The following is a 13,677-nucleotide window of genomic DNA, read 5'->3' as shown; positions in this document are numbered from 1 at the left end:
AAATATCAAACTCTCGGCAGATCTTTCATCTTCATGTATTTAATCTTGCAAAGAATTTGGCACAAGGAATTTATTTCTCTTCTTTTTGCTTGTATTTCTGATCTGTGTCAAGGAACGGATCCTTTCAATGACTTTTTCAGTTTCTTAATTTTCCTCCTCTTTTTCTCATGAGTCATGGGGAAAACAAGCATGAAAGCAAGAGATGGTACTAAAATTTTTATTTCTTCAAGATTTATACATGAATCTTTATATATAATCTTCATATAGTTTAATAAAAACAGAAAATATGAATAGATAAAGAGAAAAGAAAATTAAATATGTCGAATGACATAAGAACTCTTTGAAATATGAGCAAGCATATATGTTGACTATGATTCAAAATGACATACTTTTACATGAAATATTTATGTAAAGAGGTATATTTTAATCAATTAAAAAAAAAAAAAAATTCCAATAATTATAAATTAACTTTTAAATTGTTCAAATATAATTTTGTTTGATAATTTTTTTTTCTAAAATACTAATAATTCGAATAATGAAAGCATAAATATTTTATCATTGTTAAAACTAGCCTAATTACTAAGATCATATATTCCTCATGCATAAGTCTATTCTTGTGCAAAATATTTCATGGAATTGTTACAATGCTTTATAGTAATTTTCATAATATCGTTTCTACGATATCGATATATTTACTCGGAAATACTAGTATGAAGTAAATGAAAAAAAAAAAAAAAAAATTGATTTTTCTCTGGGATTGGATTGTCAAGGTTATTCAGATAGCGGAGAAAGGAACTGTGGCGCCATTGATGAGCTATAAGCGCGGTATATTCACATGTTCTTACCCTAACTGTTGATGGCGATTAATCTTGTCTCAAAGAATTAAAAAAATCTCGTTTTTTCTTTATTTCACTGAAGCACGGATGATAAGTTACGAGAATTGCGTAAAGATGACCCTTTTTTGCTGTAATTGATTATAACAGCATCATTTCCTTATTTCATATCGATAAAGAGAGGAAAAACTAACATGCTTATTATAAAAAGTTTATAAACTTGTAATCGAAATATTTTTTGTTTTCATTATTATCACTATGAATAATTTTTTTGCTATGATATTTCTGCCTTTCAATAACTTTTATAAAATATCTATGAAATTTAAATCCTATATTATAACATAAGTACAAAAACATAACTCGTTTGTTATTTTAAAATTTACCCTTTTAATATCACAAAATCCTTTGCATTATATTCAGGAAGCCTGAATTAAAATTTACAATTCTATAATTCTTTTTTTTTTCTATTTTCAATTATTTTATTACGTTACTTTAAATATTTTAAATATTATTCTAAGTAATATAATAGTAGTATAATCATAATTTCAATATTATCTATCATTTAAATTCCTAATAATCTTCAACTATTCAAAAACTATTTAAAAACTTATTTTACTTTTAATCAGAAGATACCAAAAACGATAGTTTTCGTTCGCAAGGAAATTTTTCCCTTTAAAAAGAAAGTGAAACGTACAAAATGGCGTTCGAATACTTTCACACATATAATGACTATCAAATCTATTCTTAATTATTCCAGGAATCACGTATTTTCAATTCATGGAAACTCTTACTTTTCAATAATTCCAACCTCGAGAAAGGAAAATCGAGAGAGATTTGGTTCAGGAATTTCCTATGCAGGATATTGCACAACAAGCACACTCCAACAAATTGTACGGCTATTAAAAGGCATAAGGCGTTCACTTTCATTATGGAAAGTATTTCTATCAGTCCGTAAAGGGCTATCGTCGCACTTGGCATTTCGTTGTCGCTCTCGTTCGCTTATTAATCGTTCCGTTGCTTTCGAAATGTCTGAGCCCTCCTTGGAAAATTTCCGAAAGATGATTCAAGCCTCTTGGAATTCGTGATCGCAACGACGATCCATCTAGTCGTATGATAAAGAAGGAAGAAATAGAATTGATCGATAGAAAGGGGAATAATCGGAATGCGTCGTGAGATAAAAAATGATCTTTTATTCGTTTGTCGGTGTCCCCAATCGTATTTTAAATTGTATGAAATTCATTTTGATGTTGTGATGGAATGTGAATTGAATTTCAATTTTTTATAATGATTTTATAATAATAGATATAGCTTTATTAAATTAACTTATTAAATTGGAAAAATTTAATATAGAGTTGAAAATTAATTTTTTTACGATCAATATTGCGTACGTGCAATGTATTATTTTTTTTTATAGGATAGATATAAAATTTTAATATTGTGAAGAAAAAAAAATATATATATTTTTTCATTATTAATAATAAAGGATAAAAAAATTTTTTCCACAATTTACTTTGATCTTAAAAATTAATTGAAAAAAAGTCTTCATAATAGTAATAAATACTTATGCAGTTCTCTATTCCCTGTTCTCTGTTCAATTGAAATAATTGAATTTACATTATAACTAATAACCTAACACTTAATTTAATAAAATTTACGTAATTTTTATATTTTTATTTTATTTTTAAAAACATTATAATACATAATATTCGTGTCAAAAAGCCGTTTTAAAAGTCATTCAATTGCTCATGAAGTGTTCTAAATTTTTCATTTAGAATAGGGACACGTTGTGAAATTTGAATGGATTTATTGTCGAAATATAAGATGCAATGTAAAAAGAGATAGAATAGTGTTAGATACTGTTTCTATGTCACTATTATCCATTCATGTAGTATGAATATGTACAGTTATTTCTTTCTTCTGAATGGAATCTGATAAAATGTATATCTACCTACTGATCTAATTTCGTGGTTTCCTAATAAGAGAGCATTAATACAATTTTGTAAATCAATATAATAATATTGGATACTTTGTTATTAAAGTTTTCTTTTTATATCGATAATTATGCTTATTTTATTTTCATGCGTGTATTTCTCGAAATTTTGTATACATTTTACGTATACAATTTTTTTTTTTTGCGTACACAAAACGAAAAATTTATGATTTGGAAACTTATTAGCATTTGAGGAATGCAGTGGAAAAAATTAGATAAATACATAGAAAATTGATTCAGGAATATCTAACTTGCAGTTCTAGTACGAAATAAACGTGTCAAATATAATTTTCGTCCTTATTTCTTTAAAAAAATAATATTTATAATTTTTTCAAAATAGAATTTTGACTTTTTCTATTTTAATTTAGAATATAAGTTGCAAATATATATATATGTATGTATAAACGCATATATATATATATATATATATATAAGTTGCACATTGCTACGTAATACTGAATTTAGCAGTAAGTAATATAGGTTAGTTAATAAATATAGCAGTTTATTATTTAATATTTTAATATTTATGTGTATACCATATTAAAAAATATTTCATAATAAACCAAATGGATGAGATATTGCCAATAAATGAAAATGACCAAATAGATTTGGAGAAACTCCGTGAAGTTGCAAAACTTGCCAGTATTTATCATCAAACGAGAGTAAAATACGAGCGGAATAAAAATCTTTCTCACGTGGTTCATGCTAGTTTACATATTTTTCAATTCGTAAGAAATCATTTTATTATATTACACTAGAACCATTGTTAAAATGCCGTTATAAAAATTATGTTACATCTTATTAATAATTAAATAATTCTTTAATTATTTTCACTTAACTCTTCTACATTTTCTTCTAATAATTTCCTATCTTCTTAACCAAATATTACAAATTAATAAAACACGAGTGATGTTCAAAAAATGAAGATATCGAACAGTTTTATCGTATTAAGTGAAGAAAATAAAAGATTATTAAAATGAAATATAGAAATAAGGGATATTTAATTGCCTAATAAATTAAATTCATTTATCGAAATTAGAAAAATAATATCTAGTATACATAATTTTAATTTCGAATAAATTTCTATCTTGTAAAAAATATGTAATCTAATTGTTTCGAACTGAATCCTGTCTCAAATGAACTTCTCACGTGACTGCCTATAATTGAATAATTTTTTTTTTTCCTTGATAAAATTCCTTTTGTTGTTCAATTAATGAAATATCGTTTAAATTTTTGTAATATCGAAAAATATTTAATAAAATTTCGTTCAATATTGATTTTAGTGTAATCAATATTTTGAATATAAAATATTCTCTAAATTCTTGAATTTTTGCGTAATTTTTAATTTAGATTTCCTCCACAAGTTAAAAGTGTTTTGCAATTTACAACTCTTTTATAAAATTCAAAAGTTGTCATTTAACACACTGTATCATACAGATTATGTAGATTCATTCCCCTAAAAATTCCAAAAAAAAAAAAAAAAAAAACAGAAAAAACACGTTTATCACGCATAGATCTGATTAACATATCATTTCTCACGAACATCGCATTATCTCCGTTTTACGAATATATCTAATTATCGAGAGATAAGTTCGCAAAGCGGCGAAACGGTGTCACAAAAACTCGGTTAAAAACGACACGAGCGAAGAATGCGAAAATATTTACGAAACGCAATCACATTTCTCCCAATAACACAAATATTGGTCAGTGACTCAGACCATTCCTTCTTCACCGATTAACACCCGTGCCCGATCCAATTTCGCTGCTCGTTACGTAGAAGCATTATTTAAATCGTTGTTGTTTCGAGTGTCTAGTTGCGGAGCAGGAAGTGCGAATCGAAGGAACACGAGTCAACACACAAAGCCAACCGATACCCAACCGTGTGACCCAATTTCACGGAACCGTATTCTTATGTTAGCGAAATGTCGCGAGAATGATTCAACGATGGCCATCGCCGATTTTTATTTTATTATTGTTGTTGTTATGCAATCGGAAACGAGATCTCGTCACGCGTCGTGAAAAAGTTACGTGTCAGCGCTCGATTTCATTTTACTTATTTTTTTTTTTTCTCTCTCTTGTTCTTTCTCCACTTTACGTGTTGCAATTTTATATCATTCGAAGATAAAAGTTTCCATTATGGTTCGCGGTGTTTCGTTACTCGTTTGTCCTAGTTACTACTTCGCGTGGATATTCGACGGATACTCTTTGAAAATTGTCAGAGGATCCACGATAACGTTCGATGATATTTATTGCATAGAACGATGTTTATCAGGGAGAACAAAGTAGAAATTGCGAAAAATAGAGAGATATTAGATTGTTTGAAAGTTTTTCGGATAAGTTATAAGTTCATATTCTATTCTGGATTTCGTAGAATGATCTCGTGTAATGTGGAGAATTATTTATTGAGAAATAAATAAATTTAAAGATAAATCTAATAGGATATTCTAGATTAGGAAATTCTAAATAGGATAAGATATTTGAAAAATTTATACTATTTTAGAAAGTGAATTATTAGGTTCGATAGAAAATTTGTAACATTATACAAATTTATATTTTATATATCTATACTGCATTCTAGATTTGGTGAGATTAATAAAGATTAATAAATATTTATTAATAGAAATTAAGTAATGAAATGTTAAATTCAAATGAATACGTAAGATTTTGTTCCTTTCTATTTCATTGTGAAAATTTCTATAAATCAAAATGTCAAAGATTTAAATTCGATATATTTTCTGTACAATTATTTCTACAACTCGATTCAAAATAACTCGATCTCTTTAAATCAACATTGTCATTTGATATTGTCTTTTTTTCTTACAAGTATTAGAATTATCTATCTAATAGAATTATTTAAAGGAGATTTTATTTTTCGATAAAATAGTATTAGATTTTTATTTTTATGAATTATTTTCCCTCTTTAAATATTTTTATAATTATAAAAATTTTCTATAGATTATTGGCCTCTCGATTGTAATGTTTCATTTTATCCATCACTATGTGAACAAACAGCGTCGAAAAAAAGACGAGACTCATCCTTATTTACCCGAAGAAGGAAATCCAATTTTCCTTATTTATCCATTGTGCATGATTATGAGCATAAGTTTCGCAGCTATTTGGATTTTCATGAAAGATATTTTCATGAAAAAGCCTTTATACGTTAGTTAAACTTTCATTTTTGTTATATATATTTTATATTTAAAATTATATTTAAAATATTTAATAGAAATATATTCAGGTTCTCATCGGCTGCTTTCTATCAGCTGCTTTAATGTTAATAGTCGGAATAATTGAAATGAAACATACAGATTTATATATCGATTTGGATGTAGTGAGCGACAGTGAATTACTACAGCATCCTATTTTTATACATAATTTCACCATGTGTTTATTATCAATTTTAAATATGAGTATATATCTCATGCAAGGTTGGATAACACTCGATTACTATATTTGGGTACGTTTGAATTTATTATTTATTTATCTTTACCTTGGTTTAATTTATTAATAAAATAATTTAAAACAGCGGCTAAATTACACACGCAAATAAATGATAAAAAGAAAGTATATAATATTTATTATTTTATTTATTTATAATAAAATCTTTTGTTACTGATCACTATTTCGAATATCTACACGTCATATATTGATATAAAAAATTATTTAAAGCGATTCCATAGAAGATAATATAGAAAAGAACTGCTGATTTAAAATATAATCAAAGACAATACAAGGGGTTATAATAATTTTAATTTATAATAATTATAATTTTTTGATTCTTATAAGAACAGATAAAAAAGAAAGAAAAATATGACCTTGAATACGATGTTCCTGATATACAAGTAATGCCAGAAAAGGAAGCACCTGGCGAATTAGATCCAATTCCTGCATTAGAAGCACTTCCTACTATAATAATACCGAAAAAAATAGTAAGTAATAATAAATTGAAACAAATTTTTGCATATATAATCACATTTAAATAAATATAATTGTTATTTTTAATAAAATATAATTTTAATAAAAATAAAAATTTTGTAAAAAATAATCGAAAAATAATATGAATATTATTATTAATTATTATACGATTTCCAGGATGTAGAAGAAGAGGAGATTATTTTGTATTGCTTTTTTGTCGATTGGTATAATTATTTAAAATGGAAGAGACGAGCGGAACCACCCCTTCATGAATTTCAAGTAATTCATGTCAAGTAATGTTTCTGAAAAAGAGTGCTTTCTGAAAATAAACTGTAATTACATATACATATGCCTTGATAATTAATTATTTCAAATCGATTTCATTATTAGGATATTATTGGATCGTTTTAACTTAAATTTTTCAAAATTCATTACGTAAAAAAATAAAAAAAAGTTCATGTATTCTCCTATTTATGTATTTTTTATCTTTTATAAAACTTTTATAAAATTTAAAATAAAATATTATCAAAACTAAAAATACTTTGAATTATACTATAATATATTATACTATAAAGAAATGTGTAATTTCATTTAAAAAAACAAAGCTGATTACTATATATCTTCTATACATACATAAATACATACATAAAGAAATTGATATTTGACTTTAATTGGTTTTTTTTTATTATTTTCATGTTATATATGACATTACCGATTCAATGAGATATTGATGAAATCATAAAGATAATTATTAAGAATTTATTATCATTTTTTTATGGCATAAACGATATTATTCATTCAGAATAAAATGAAATAGATATCATAAATTTTAATATACAAAATGTTTATATGTATAACATACAAAATAAAATAAATAGAAAATGAAATAAAAAACAAAAATACATACGCAATTTGGTATGCAAAAATATTGTGCAAAAAAATCAAATGCATTCATTTAATTTGTCCGTTATCAGCACATTCAATTGTAATATACAAAATAGACAATTGTTCAAACATACACAAAACACAAGATATCTCGTGGGATTTAATATTTTAAAATCTGAAATATCGACTTTGAAAAGAAGAATCTGTCTTATATGCCATCTATGATCACCTACGATCAACATAAACATTACATTTATCTCTATACCATATATCTATTATCTATATCATTCTTTCATGATATATATATTATATGCATATTCGTAAATAAGTAAATAAATATACGAATAAAAAGAATTGAAAGAAATTACAAAGAAATCACCAAAATAAAAAAATCGATGAAATATATCTCGATTTAATAATGAATGAATGATTATTTCGAAACAAATTAATAATACATCATAATTTGTATAAAAATCAAAATATAAATGTTAAAATTTAATACAATAAATTTCAATAATTGAAATTTTATATTATTTGCTATGAAATTTATAATTATATCACAGACATAATCATAAATACAATAAATAATAATGATTTTTTTTTATCGCTTGGAAAATTGGAAATCCATTCTATCTAAGGATTCCATCCATTCTCCTTTATACATAAAAATTTAGTCAAAATCAATCACAAATCCTTTCTTTCGTGTAATTTTTCAAAACGTTCAATCCTCGATCATTCTGCAAAACAAACAGCAAAAGAAATTCTAAGAAAAACTAACGCGACAAACCACTAAACCTGAAAGTAAAAATTGATTTATATCTTAATTATATATAATTCTACATGAAACACAAACATAAACTTTGTATATAAATCAACATTTTATACTTTTATGATAATAAAAATATTGACAATTACAAGTTTATAACTAAAAAAAATTAAATATATCTAATGCAGAATTATATTTATTTCATTAACCACCACCGGTTTTAACACTACTATTTTCATTACTACTACAATGCGTTTATTTGCAAATATATATTCTACTTTAAGCATTATTTCTAGATTCTAGTGACTGCATTGTACGCGGTTACAAAAATTTGATGAAAATGAAATTACATAAATTACATTAATGAAAGAGAAAGAAGAAAAAATATCAAAGAATATTCTTCTTTTTCAATCTTTCTTCAAGCATTTGTTTAAAAAAATACTGCACTAAACTATAAAATATTTCCTAATATTTAAAAAATATCAATGAATCCCATGAATTACTAATTTGAAAAAACTATGCTATAATATAATTGTGTGTAAACTATGAATCATAAATATTCGAAATTTCTTGTGAAGTAATTAAAACTTTGTAGATAAATATGAAAAAAAAAAATAGTACATAATATAAATACATTACATAAATCTGAAACATAGAAAACGAAATTAGTGTAGTACTTAGCTTGGCATCAATTTTCAGAAACTAATTTTTCGAATACAATTAGAAATACTTAATTACAATTTTAATACAACCTTTTAAATATCTGTAATCTTTCTAGTATATTTTTAAATAAATAATACGAAATCAAAAACTGATGCCAATTACCAGGTCTCACCGACGAGGAGGTGACTACATCGAGACCCTTATAATTACAAATTGTGATGATATAAACTAAAAGTTAAAGCAAATTAAAAATTAAAAGTTAAAACAAAACAAAAATTGAAAATATAAAATTGAAATAAATTAAAAATTAAAGCAAGTTAAATATAAAATTTAAAGAAAATAAAAAATTATTTCCTATATATATAAAAATTCAATGAAAATGTGTTACAATACCAATGTTATCGCGAGGTGAGTTGATTAAGAAATGCTCGTCCTTTCGCGCTTGCCTCGATTATATTATAGAAGAGCGCGACCGAAGTTCAACGAAAATATACGGCCTTTACCGATTACATTAAAATTGATTTATTGAATATATTTGTTAACAATTTATCAATTTTTAGATTTTTTATTATTAATTCATGGACATTATAATTTTTTTACGATATTATATATAATAATTAAAATATATTTTTACGAAATAGAGTAATATTTACAATTTTGTAATGAACAATAATTTAAAAATTATTGAACTTTTAATGTTGATTTATAATTATCATTACATATAATTTATTACAATAATTAACAGATATACTTTTGTATACTAAAAACTACATTAACATTGCTAGAGTATTTTAGTTTTTCTTTTTTTATATATTTCTTACTTTATTAATTTATTTCTTCATATATTTGTTCATTTTTACAGTTATTTATTTATAGATCAATCCATTTATTTATTAATTTAATTAATTAATTATTTTGTTATATTACATTTATTTTATTTATTTATTTATATAATCATTAGACTGTCTGTTTAATTACAGATACATTTATTTCTATAGTTTTTTATTCTTTAATTCATTTATTATTTTTTATTTATCTATTCATCTATTTCATTCTTATTTCTCTATTTATTTATATATAATAATTTATTTTGTAATCATTTCTATAATTTTATTTGTTTATTTATTATTAATTAATTATTTATTAATAAATAACAATTATTAATAAATAACAATTATTAGTAAGTAACTAATTATAAATTCTAAAAATGTATGATATAAATTCTAATGGTTATAAATTCTAAAAATGTATGATTAATAAAAACTTTATTGCTAAAATCTGATACTCGATAATTATATATCGGTCTATAGAATAAGTTTTAAATTAAAAACTAAGCCCAAATAATAGAACAGTAGTGCCATCTCTAGAATGCCATATATAATACAAAAAAAAAGAACAATATATAAAAAGAAAGAGATAGAGATAACGATACAATTAAACAGTGCCATCTTTTGAGTATTAGAAAAATCTCTTTCAAAAATTGTCTTGCTAAAAATATTCACTAGATGGCAGTAACAGTTAATTCTTGACTCTCTGTTATAGAAACAAATTACATATATCTATCTTTCATTCCTATATCTACATTCCTATATCTACGATTATATACCAATGTTCTCTATTATCGACTGTGCTCGATTGTAACGCTCGAACATGATATCTTATGGGATTTTGAATCTCATAATCTCAAAATACCGACTTCGAATAATATAGAATGTCTTTCACATCCTTTACCATATTGCATCCTTTATTACATTCATCTAATTTACTATAATGACCATAGAAACGTAATATATACTTATCTCGTAAAAGATATATATATATTAAAATACATATATTCGCAAAAATGTTGCGAACTAAAAGAGGAAATAACAGAAGAGTCATCACGATCATATTGATCGAATATACGTAATATACAAAATAAATGTTTAGAAATTAAAATAAAAGTGTAACCAATAAATCAATAAATCCTAATAACTATGCAAAAAAGCAATACAATTGGAATCGCGTGCGCAGCCAATTAGCTCACATTATTTGCTATAAAATTTATAATTGTATCGCGAATACGATTATGAATTCTATAGTAAATAATAATGATTTCCCAGGTCTCACCACGAGGAGGTTGCTGCGAATTGGAGACCCACCCTATCCACGATCCCATCCACCCGCCTTTACGTAAAAATTTATTTAACATCAATGATAAATCTTCCTTTTGATGTAGCTTTGCAAAACGTTCTATCTTTGATCGTTGTGCAAAACAAAAAGCAAAAGGAATTCTAAGGAAAACCGACGCGATAAGCTAAACCTGAAAATTAAAAAATTAAATTATATCTTAATTGTATATAACTCTACTTGAAATACAAACACATTATTTCGCACATATATCAATATTTTAAATTTTTAAGATATAAATGACAATAAATGTATAAAATATTGATAATTTAAACTTCCAGAAAAATAAAATATTAAAAAATTTATATCAAAAATAAATAAATAAATAAAATAAAATAAATTTCAAACAGAGTTATATTTATTTTATTGACCATCACCATTTTTATACTATTATTCCCACTACTACTACCATGCATGCATTTTCAAACGTATATTCTACTTTAAGCAGTATTCTACTATAAGCATTTCTACAGCAGCAATTTTACAAGCCATCTACTACATACATTCTAAACTTAACTTAATATAATACTTAAAAACATTAACTTAAAATAGTTTTATCTAAACTCATCATATTTTTTAGTCCCTACTTATATATTAGTTTAATATTTATTTTAATGTCTATTGAGCATATCTAAACATAGTATCTTTCCCTCCCTATAACAATTTGTTCAGTCTAATTAAAAATTTAAAGAAAAATTTCAGTGAAATCCAGAGTGAAAGTAAGAGTTTGTATGAAATACGATAAATAAAAATATCCTTTATTGGTCTCACATTGATCTCTGAAACAAAAAAAGAATACAAAAGTTTAACAAAAAAAGTTAAAAAATGTAGGTATTTTATAATTAGTTATATGATTCCTAGACTTATATGATTCCTATCTAAGAAAAACTGTAATTTTTTTCTATTTCTGAAGAAAGGTACTATCTAATATAAATATACTATCCTATATAAAAATTTAAGATTTTTTTAGGGGCCCCTCCTGCAATACTAACAAAAATTTTACAATACTCTAAAAATACTAACAAAATATTAACGTAGTACAGAAAAGTAAAAGAGATATTATATTATGTAAAATATGATAAGTAATAATTGATTGCTTTCACAATAGTATCTGAAACAAATCAGAACAAAAATAATTAGTAAAATTATTAAAATATATGATACATATAATTACTTACTAATCGATGATAGATTCAAATATAACATTTTCTTGAAATATATAAGTGATTGTAAAATATTATTCGAGGGATAATTTATCTGAAACAAACTTAACTTATTTAAAGGATTAGTATATTGAAAAAAGGAAAAAAAAAAAAAAACGATTAACGATTAAACGATCGTCTGGAATAATATAAAAAAATAAGTTTTATAATGAACATTTATTGATTTCAAAAAAATAACATTATTGATTTCAAAAAATTAAATTCGATATTTTAAAAAAGATTAAGTCCTCACCAATGAGAAATATAAAGAATATAAATATCATAGCAATATTTTTTGCAATAAATGGAAAAGATGATAAGGGATGCTGAAAAAAGAAAACAATTTAGTAGTCAGAAGGACTACTAACTAAAATAAAAATATCTTCCACTCTATATAAACGCGAGCAACAAAACCGCGAGTGGAATAAATACTTTGCATCGCAACACTAATAAACTAATATTTTTTTATAAAATAAAAAATTTTTAAAACCGCGATGAGTGCTTTATTATATTTGCAATGTTAATTAATTTGAAAATGATAAAAAAAATCATAAAAAAAGATCAATTATTTACGCAAGAGTATTCTAGGCACTCAAATTTAAATAACGCAACACTAATGTCGAAAAATCAAATACAATCTTCTTGACTGCTATCGTGCAGCCTCCTTGACTGCTATCGTGCAGTCTCTTTGACTGCTATCGTGCAGCCTCCTTGACTGCTATTGTGCAGTCTCTTTGACTGCTATCGTGCAGTCTTCTTGACTGCTATTGTGCAGTCTCTTTGACTGCTAAGATGATTCAGGAACCAACAGGAACATGAATACTTCCACAATCCCAGTGGAAGAAATTTGGGCATTCAATATTCGCAACACTACTCGAATAAACGCGATTATTTATCGATGCAATACTACTTTTTAAAATAAATTCAATCAAAATTATTATTTCTGATTAAGGAATGTTACTATTTTTAATAGTTAATTAAAAATAATGAATTTAATTCACAAAAGATATAAATTTTATTATTAGATACTGTATAAAAAAGCTATAATAATATGAAAAATTTATAAAAATATAAATAATTTATAACAAAAAAACCGGTAATTTTATAATTCGCAACACTAATACAAACGCGATTCTCATTTTAACGCAACATTAATGCAAACGCGATTCTTATTTTAACGCAATTCTAATTCAACCCGTTATTAATCAATCGCAACACTAACAACAAAAAATCGCGATGCCCATAATGACTGGA

General features: G+C 24.5%; 1 protein-coding gene and 1 long non-coding RNA gene across 2 annotated transcripts; both read left to right on the top strand.

Moving 5' to 3' along the window:
- Positions 1-3,389: 3,389 nt before the first annotated feature.
- Positions 3,390-6,373, top strand: LOC147656963 (uncharacterized). Its single transcript, XM_086912353.1, has 4 exons — positions 3,390-3,551; positions 5,779-5,982; positions 6,062-6,280; positions 6,350-6,373. Exons 1-4 carry the CDS (start codon positions 3,390-3,392, stop codon positions 6,371-6,373), a joined length of 609 nt encoding a protein of 202 aa, XP_086768479.1.
- Positions 6,374-6,620: 247 nt separating this feature from the next.
- Positions 6,621-7,276, top strand: LOC147656962 (uncharacterized). Its single transcript, XR_015293414.1, has 2 exons — positions 6,621-6,752; positions 6,916-7,276. It is a non-coding gene; the product is annotated as an uncharacterized LOC147656962 (long non-coding RNA).
- Positions 7,277-13,677: the final 6,401 nt, after the last annotated feature.

This window comes from Apis florea, unplaced genomic scaffold, assembly GCF_048593485.1.
Source record: "Apis florea isolate Af1SG1 unplaced genomic scaffold, ASM4859348v1 contig_3391_pilon, whole genome shotgun sequence".
Classification (NCBI taxonomy): domain Eukaryota; kingdom Metazoa; phylum Arthropoda; class Insecta; order Hymenoptera; family Apidae; genus Apis; species Apis florea.
The sequence above is the reverse complement of the archived record's forward strand: the minus strand, read 5'-3'. Positions and strand labels throughout refer to the sequence as shown.

Coding starts and splice junctions, on each gene's coding strand:
- LOC147656963 (XM_086912353.1), top strand. CDS start 3,390: ATGGATGAGATATTGCCAATAAATGAAAATGACCAAATAGATTTGGAG. Junction 5,983..6,061: donor TCATGAAAAAGCCTTTATAC/GTTAGTTAAACT, acceptor AAATATATTCAG/GTTCTCATCGGCTGCTTTCT. Junction 6,281..6,349: donor CACTCGATTACTATATTTGG/GTACGTTTGAAT, acceptor AATTTAAAACAG/CGGCTAAATTACACACGCAA.